General features: G+C 39.6%; 1 protein-coding gene across 1 annotated transcript; it reads left to right on the forward strand.

Annotated features, from left to right (window-relative positions):
• The first annotated feature begins 1398 nt into the window (after nt 1-1398).
• LOC148863012 (hydroxyproline O-galactosyltransferase GALT6-like) lies at nt 1399-5865 on the forward strand. The gene is made up of 8 exons (XM_088980560.1): nt 1399-2562; nt 3018-3250; nt 3341-3631; nt 3726-3854; nt 3934-4107; nt 5085-5192; nt 5277-5428; nt 5482-5865. The coding sequence occupies exons 1-8, from the start codon at nt 1677-1679 to the stop codon at nt 5537-5539; spliced, it is 2031 nt and encodes a 676-aa protein (XP_088836686.1). The 5' UTR covers nt 1399-1676; the 3' UTR covers nt 5540-5865.
• Nucleotides 5866-9370: the final 3505 nt, after the last annotated feature.

Below are 9370 nucleotides of genomic sequence, written 5' to 3' on the forward strand. Positions count from 1 at the left end.
GCCATATTTCAATAGTGCAATCTCAATGGATCAGATTCAGAATGAGTGTGAGTGTACATTTATCACTTTGACCCGACCCGATGACATCCCTTCCTTGGATACCTGTGCATTGCTTGCATTACTCATGCTTCTAGGTGTACTTTTTCATATTCTTCTGACAAGTTGGCATGTTCGGCAAGGAAAGCAAATTCTCTTCTGAAACAAAGGTGGTGGAAAATTATATAAAACCATATGATTAAAACTTTGTTTTATAAATGTCAAAGAAACTAATTTAATTACCCTAAGTCCTAACCGACAAAAAAAATAGAAGATTAATTTTCAGTCAAAAAAATATTTAGAATATTTGTGTGGCGTGGTATGAAGAAGGAAACGCCAAGTCAATAGAAGTTTCTGAAGAGCTCCTTATATTTTGATATTTTGATGTTGGGAAATCGGCCACGCGAAATGCGAATGAAAGCGACGATTGACCTAAAAAACACAGTCAATCTCAATCACCTACGGTACGAAAAAGGGAAGAAATTCAGAACCAGAAGGAAACGAGCCAACTCTGACCATCTGGGTCCCCAAACAAGCTGCCGTTGTTGTTGATTTAAGCCTTGAAATTGACAAAACTGAAAACCCGTTCAATTTAACCAAAACAAACGAGGCCGTTAAGACCCCATGACCCCCCAAGTTTATATATTGTTCAACTTAAACGACGAACATACATACCAGCTTTAACTCCATAAGCGAACGAAGGCCACATATTTGACAATAATTCTCACTCAACCAATTCACCTCCATTTCTGATTTTTCCCCCACCAGGCCACCAACACGAAAGCCAAAAATCTGAAGAAAAAAAAAAAAAATGAGTCACCTTTACCTAATGTAATTAGTCGGTTCTTATTATAGATGACAGGTGGCGTCCAAATAAGAAAACACGTACTCTTCAATTTTCTAAATTGAGAGCAACCGAAGACAAGACATTTCCAAATTCCAACGATACAAATGCTTCCAAATCCAAACCAAGAGTCCATGACTCGGCCCATGAGGTCCCACCCTGGGCCCACCCCATGTATTAATGGCCCATACAACCTCAACGGTCTTCACCATTATTATCTCCTTTGACTAATTGACTAATTGACGGCGAGTCCATACTCCATTGTGCTGAATCGCTGGTCCCGTAAGGAGTAAGGACGCTTGGATCTAACTTCGTATTGGTATCAACGGTTGTTTATGTGGCCACATTTCCACGCGGGCTTTATCGTACGCCGCCTACCGTCTATCGTACATTCGTATGGTTGTGTTATTGAGAAGAAAACAAGAGAAAAAGAAGAAAAATTATCAACTAATCTTACTAATTACTATTTTTAATTTTCAATTGTCTAATAAAAATTAAAGAAAAGGAAAATTGAAATTGTGACCTGAAATTAAACGGCTCTCTCCTATCTCTTTCTGGACGTTCTGAGCTGGTTTGCTGACCTACCTTCTTAACCGATCGAGGGCCGAGGGGGTAGGGTAGACGGTAGAGAGGTAGGGTCTGTAAATAAGAATCGTTTTGATCGAATTCGAATTTTAGACGTTGTTGATCTTGTTCTTCTAATCGGAACTAATCAAACCAGGTCTAGGGTTCGGTTTTTTTTTTTTTTTCCGTTAAGAAGAAGAACTTTTTTCCGTTAAGAAGAAGAACAGAGGTGATGATGAAGAGAGGCAAATTAGATATGTTTGTGGCTCTCGGTCGACAGAGATCGATTCAGTTGGTGGTTGGTGCAGGGCTTCTGTACATTTTATTGATGAGTATAGAAATCCCATTAGTTTTCAGGAGCGGCTTCGGTGCCGTATCACGGGACGGCTTTAATGGCTTCCTTAACGACGCTTTGCCTCGGCCTCTCAGGCTTGATAGTGAGGAGGACATGGAGGAAAGAGGAGCCCCTGTTCGACCTTCCGAGGTGCCTTTTAAGGTTTTTCAGCGTGCTCTTCAACCGTCTAAGCAGGTAACGGCTGAGGGACAGGTGCTTGAATACAAGGTTTTGTCAGGTTTGAACTTTCAGGACGGCCCATTCAATACTAGCAGTAAAGATGGGTTCTCTGAGCTTCAAAAATCCGCTAAGGATGCTTGGGACGCTGGGAGGAAGCTCTGGGAAGAGCTTGAGTCCGGGAAGGTTCGGGTCGATGAAGAGTCCAGGGCAGAGAGCAGGTCTGAGTCTTGCATGCCTTCGATTGTGATTTCTGGTTCGGAGTTTCGGGACCAGGGAAACATTATGCTTCTTCCGTGCGGGCTGACTCTGGGGTCACACATAACTGTTGTGGGGAAGCCATATCCAGCACACGCCGAGCAGGACCCCAAGATATCGCTGTTGAAGGATGGGGATCAGTCAGTCATGGTCTCGCAGTTCATGATGGAGTTGCAAGGACTAAAGTCGGTTGATGGGGAAGACCCACCGAGGATCCTGCACTTCAATCCTAGGTTGAAGGGGGACTGGAGTGGCAAGCCTGTCATCGAGCAGAATACTTGTTATAGGATGCAATGGGGATCAGCTCTTAGGTGCGAGGGGTGGAAATCAAACGCTGATGAAGAAACTGGTAACTAGATTTCGATGATCTTCTATGTTTCTGTGTTCTTGCTTTTTGCCAAGTCTCTCTTTTCTGCTTCAAATTGTTATTTGGATTTAAACTATTTGGGAAAATTTTATTTTTTATTTTTTTTATGTCTTGTTTCATGTTTCTTTTGAATTGCTACAACCCAAATTTGTTCTTATTTACTGTAGAATATGCAGTTCAGTAAATTCAAATTCCATGTGATGTGTTAATTACATAATAAGCATACGTGAACATCTTGAGTTCTTTCCGTTCTTTAGACCCATATGTTGATGGCCTTAGTGAGAATAACCTGCTTGGAGGAACCTGTACTTTTCAAGTGTTGCCTCCTATCTACCGCAAGTTTTTGAAGGAGTGTAGCTATGGCAACATGAGTTGAGGGATTTTTCACTTTTGCCTTCTGCACAGGCCGCCTCTTAAAGAATTAACGCTCTCTGCAGTTGATGGACAGGTAAAATGTGAGAAGTGGCTTCGTGATGATGATAACGGCCTAGAGGAATCAAAGTCATCATGGTGGTTAAACCGGTTAATTGGCCGATCAAAGAAGGTCACGATTGATTGGCCATACCCATTTGCAGAGGGCAAGTTGTTTGTTCTTACACTCAGTGCCGGTTTAGAAGGTTATCATGTCAATGTTGATGGGAGGCATGTTACCTCTTTCCCTTACCGCACCGTGAGTACCTTTTTCAAAACTCTATGTTGGTTTTTATAAACCTGGAGGAATCTGGATTATTTCTTGAATTTTAAATGCTAATGTTGATAGGGTTTCGTTCTCGAGGATGCAACTGGCCTATCTCTGAATGGGGATGTTAATGTACATTCCATAGTTGCTGCTTCTTTACCTACTGCACATCCTAGCTATGCCATGCAGAAGCTTCTCGAGATGTCTACTAAATGGAAGGCTCCACCTCTTCCAGAGGGGCCTGTGGAGCTTTTCATTGGTATCCTTTCTGCAGGCCATCATTTTGCTGAGCGTATGGCTGTGAGGAAGTCTTGGATGCAGTCTGAACTGATCAAGTCTTCAAATGTTGTGGCCCGCTTCTTTGTAGCACTGGTAAATGCTGGTCCTTTCAGTGTATACCATTTGTATGAAGTCCATTTATCCAGTTTGAAGGCTTTAACTTTTGAAGTTGATTCTTTGGAGGCAGCATGGAAGGAAGAAAGTGAATGCGGAGTTGAAGAAAGAAGCTGAATTCTTTGGTGACATTGTAATAGTGCCTTTCATGGATAGCTATGACCTTGTTGTGTTGAAGACTGTTGCCATCTGCGAATACGGGGTAAGTGGGGGAAGAAATTAAAGCTAAAAGTTTACACCCATTGTGGATTACTAATATTTGACACCTCATTTATTCACAGGTTCGCTCGGTATCTGCAAAATACATTATGAAGTGTGATGATGATACATTTGTCAGGGTGGATGCAGTAATCAAAGAAGTGAAAAAAATCCCCAGTGACAGGAGCCTGTATGTGGGAAACATGAATTACTACCACAAGCCCTTGCGATATGGTAAATGGGCAGTGACATATGAGGTATGTATTGGGTTCTTTTGCTACAAAGATTTTATGCCATGTTTGCACTTGGTTTTCCCTTAGTATGGATTGCCAATGGTTTTTCCATGAGTGTTATTTTTCTTATCAGCAACAATAAATAGAGAATTAAATCCCCTGTTGCTCTAATGCTTGCCGTTGTGTGTTGGTCATTACTAGATTTTTGGTTCACATGATTCTTGGAGTTGGAAGTTTTTTGTTTTTTTCTCTGCTGCATATTTTTTACCTTTGACTATTTGTCGGGTTGAGTTTTTTTTTTTTTTTTTTTTTTTTTTTTTTTTTTTCCTGGCACATACAGGGAAACAGTTGCTGATTATTGAAATTTGGTTACATTTACACGTGCATAGATGGGCATATATTTTGCTGAACTGCTTTTTTTTGCACCTAATACAGATACAAAATGTTAATGTTGGTGTGTGGCAAAACAGGAAATAGCTTGGACAACCTACTTTTGTAGTTAACATGTATATTTGTGCTGCATATGCTGCAAATGTTGATTTATTTCTAAAATGATGATTCAGTAAAGGAACTTACGCAAAAAGAAAGGTGGTTGCACTGAATGACTGAGTTGAGCGTAAGGAAAAAAATTGCCTGGGCTAATGATAATTGATTTTCTGAAATCATATGCTATGAAGAACAAACTATAGGTAGTCTGATTGGTTGTGCATTGAGATGCATCTCCTTGAAATTACTTTTCATCGTGTAACAACATTTAAATCCTTGTTCACAAATCTAAATGGATATAGAATCCAGTTCTCCAGGGCTCTACATGCCTTAATCTAAACGGTAGTCTTTTCAAGTTGTGGCCCTGTATATTCTCTCTTGCACTGTTCAAGTTCTTTTTGATAGTTTTTGTTTTAACTTTATTTGTTTCATTTTTAAATTGTGTGGCTTTTTTGGGGGGATAGGAGTAATTTGAGTAGTGTTCACAAATTTTGTTCGTTTCTGGTGGATTTCAGGAATGGCCAGAAGAAGATTATCCACCTTATGCAAATGGACCAGGCTACGTTGTGTCATCTGACATTGCAGACTTCATTGTCTCTGAGTTTGAGAAACACAAATTGAGAGTAAGTACCTTAAATTGCTCACCACTGCTTATTTTGCTGTGTGTGTGTGTGTAAATGGTGATTAATCAACCATCTGCACTGCAGCTGTTCAAAATGGAAGATGTGAGCATGGGGATGTGGGTGGGGCAGTTCAACAGCTCGAGGACTGTGGAATATCAACACGATTTGAAGTTTTGCCAATTCGGTTGCATCGACGATTACTTAACAGCACATTATCAGTCTCCTAGGCAGATGACCTGCATGTGGAACAAATTGCAACAGCAGGGAAGAGCCTTGTGCTGCAGATGACCTGCATGTGGAACAAATTGCAACAGCAGGGAAGAGCCTTGTGCTGCAACATGAGATGACCATGTTGATTGTGGAGGTGGCCGGTGATAATGCAAATGGCATAGAAGTCTGCAACAACGTCAATGTTGTTTGATAACAGTGTGGAGAATCCTAGAGGGAAAAACACAGTAAATCAAGTTTTGCAGCCATGGCATTATGTGGGTGTATAGGGATGGGGGCTGTTCATGTGCCCCTTCCAACTCATTCATTATTTTCTTGTTCTTTTTTCCTTTTTGAGGCTGGAGGGTGATGAAGATGGCATGTATTCTCTGTGGGGGCTGCCTCCGAGTTCTGTAACCTATAGTAACACATTAAAGCAACAAATGAAAATTAATACCTTTTTCTAGTTCCATCATCCCTTTAAAGCTAAAGTAATGATTTTGGCTAGGTCTTCAAGAAGCCAAAGATATGTTCTTTGGCATTGACTCAGGGCCAGCAATAGCAATGGAGTTGATTTCTCATAACAACAAGCAACCCTCTGGTGCCTCTTGGGAATGGGATGAATGTGATTTGTTCATTGAGCAGAGTTTTTGCTTGCAGGCCCAGTTGCGGGTGCAACAAAGGGGGTTTAGATTAGACGTTTAGTCGGGTTTATGGACAAAGTAAGCCCATGGTCCAACCCAAAGACATGGACCTAAGGCCCGCCGTGGTCCAACAAGGTCAAGGCTCGAATTGGCCAGCCGGCCCGGCCCAAGCTCAACTTAAACAATCCATGACAACTTAGGTTAGGCAGTCAGGCATGGGGGCATCGGTGGCTTGGTGGCTTGAACAGGCCTCGAGGTTATCACCTAATACGACTTGGGATCCCCTCCCGACAAAAACTGTTCCAACACGATCTCAACATATCTGTGTCCGCACATCTCACCTTCTTAATAAATGTTTGTATGGAATTTATCTTGAAACATGAAAAAAATGGTTGAATATTTTTTTGATGTTGTTAGATAGTTAGGCACCACATTAGGCATCAATAGGTGCCATATAAGCCGAACAATAAGAAAGATATTGGGGAATTATTAAAATGAAGCTTCCCCTATCGATTGGCTTTCAAGACAAACGTTTATTTAATAAATATTTTATCAAATAACATTTTAGATTAAATGTCTATATGACAATGAGGTGGCATCTGTTTGAGTTATGGTTGACCTGGTCTTGCATGCCACGTGGCGACCTCCGTGGCCATCTCATCTCCTCAGCCATGTTGACACCACATAAGATGGATAAACACAACAAAAAAGATGAGTCCCATATGGATAAGGAAGACAACCCCACCAGGGAAGATGACTTATCCCAAAGACCTTGGTGGGTAACCTCATCCCAACAACCCCATATGCCTCATTCGAATTGGACACGGGTCTTTGGCTATAAATAGGTAACCCCCGCTCAAGGTAAGGGACTTTTGATTCTTCAGCCTTCATATTGTTATTTTGCTTTTGCTCGGACCGACATTGCTCTTAATTGCTCGGTCCGACCACCCATCTCTCGCATCACTAACTTGAGTGTCGGAGTGCTTACCTGGGGTACAACTCCTCAGGCCTATGATCTTTTTCTTGATTTTAGATCTTGGTGTGTGGTTTCGTCCTTCCACTTCGACTTCATAAGTTGGTAGGACTATCTGACTACAACCTCAATTCAGGACACCTCGGATTGGACAATATTAGCACCAATTTTCAAATAAATGGCAACAAAATCAAACACCATCATCATGTTGGAACTGTTTTGATCGGGAGGAGATCCTGACTTGGTTTTTTTCTGGCCTTTTTGCTAATAATTAACATCGATAAATTTTGTAGTCTTAGGAAACTTATTATTTGGTTGTAATGTATAAGAAAAGGCCCTTATCCAATAATGTTGGTTTCACCCATTTGGGCTCTTAGGATTAGTCTGCCTGATGACAAAAAACATTGTGCACGAGATTAGGGGTGTCCATAAAAAACCGAAAATGAACCAAATCGCAAAATGTGGTTAATTGAACTGATCGGTTCAGTATTTTTGAAAAACCGAATGACATATACGATTTTTTTAACCTAAAAAAATCAATGTTTAACCAAACCGGCTGGTATATATATTTATATGTATATTATATATATTTAATATATGTCACATATTATCTATTTATAAATATATTATATATGATTTATTATTTATAATATATATATATATATATATATATATATATATATAACTGAACCAGTCAAAAACCAAAACCGATCAACCAGTTAACTAGTGGTATTGATTCATTTTGGTTTGGAGAAATTGAAAAATCGGTAAGACTGGTTCAGTTTGAAAAAAAATAGCTATACTTTGATTAACTGAACTGTGGACACCCCTACACAAGACCTACGATCATACATTAGAAATATCTCTTATGCCATTCATGGGGAGATGCTATCTATACGCAGCTGCGGTGCCTTGTGAAAGCTTTTTGTGGTTAGCAGATAAACTCTCTTGGGAGGGATGGAGAAAACATGAATTTCAATATTAGCATCTACCTTTTTCTTTGTATTGACCAACTTTGAGTACAAAAAGCTCACATCTTTGAATGTAAAAAAAGTAAGAAAAAACAAATTTTCATTTGTGTTGGCTATTGACCATAGGTGGGGTGGGGGATTAAGGGTATGGGATGAACTACCCTGTTTCAAATATATTCAGAACAAAACCTTTGGGCGCGTAGCACTCATCCATTGAAAATATCTTCTATACATGCATGTTAAATTTATTGGAAAATATTCTCAATATGCAATTGGATTCTCATACTTGCAGAGGAGGTTCTGAGAGGCAAACCACTAGTTTAGGCTTATGTTGCTCAAAGGTTTCATTCTCAATGTTGTTACTTATAATGGTTTCGTTGATTGTTGTTGCAAGACCTATAGGATTGACAAGGCATTAGAGCTTTTTAGGGGTGTTCTTTTTTTGGATTTTGAGAGGGGGAATGTTGGTTTCCATTGACCAAGAATCCCATGTTCTTTTTTCAGATTTATGTGGGGATCAGGGAAAGTTTATTTTCTTGGGTATAATTTACCTGTACCCATCTCCTAGGTGGATAAATAACTTTCCCACCTAGGGAAAAAGTTGCTAACACTTTAATGGGACAAAAATGCCTCTTTTGATAATGAATTTTTATGGTTAAAATGTTCATTGCCTTATTTATAGAACATGAGTAAATGCACTTACCCGGATAATGTTTCTCAAGAAAAACTAACCCAGATAAATGCATTTACTCAGGTAAGTGACTTGCCAAAAAACGAACTGAGCGATGATATGATTTAGAGAGGATGTATCCCTAACTGGGTTACCTACAATTCATATTAAGTATTACGGCAAAACTAATGAGATTGACAAGGCCACTGAGATTTAAAAGAGATGAACTTGATGAATCATGGGATTATCATACATGCATTATGTGAAGCAGGAAGAGTTCTTGAGGCACGGGATTTTCTTGTTGAGCTAGTTTAAAGTGGGTCAATTCCTGGAGAATATATGGATTGAGAATGGAATCAAGAATAGTTATAAGCAAGTGATGCTGGTGAAACCAATAATGAAAGGTAGTTAGTTCCATTACAGAAATGGTTAAATCTGGTGTTTGATGGTTTGTTTGGGAATGCTCAACCTTGCTGAAATATGAGAAAATTATCGACTTGCGTAGTTCTCATCAAGTTAGCATTGCCATCATGATTTTCTAGATCCTAATCAATTATTCTAAGCATAGATCCCTAATTATTTATTTATTTTTCATTTAAATGGAATTCACATTTGCCCTTTGTCTACAGGTTTCTCAGCCATCAATTATAATCTTTGAATATCTGATTTATGTGCTTCAATGGAGAACAACAGAGGAGGCGTGGAGCACAATT

Source organism: Nelumbo lutea, chromosome 3 (genome assembly GCF_056320005.1).
Source record: "Nelumbo lutea isolate HS-2025 chromosome 3, American lotus-T2T, whole genome shotgun sequence".
Classification (NCBI taxonomy): domain Eukaryota; kingdom Viridiplantae; phylum Streptophyta; class Magnoliopsida; order Proteales; family Nelumbonaceae; genus Nelumbo; species Nelumbo lutea.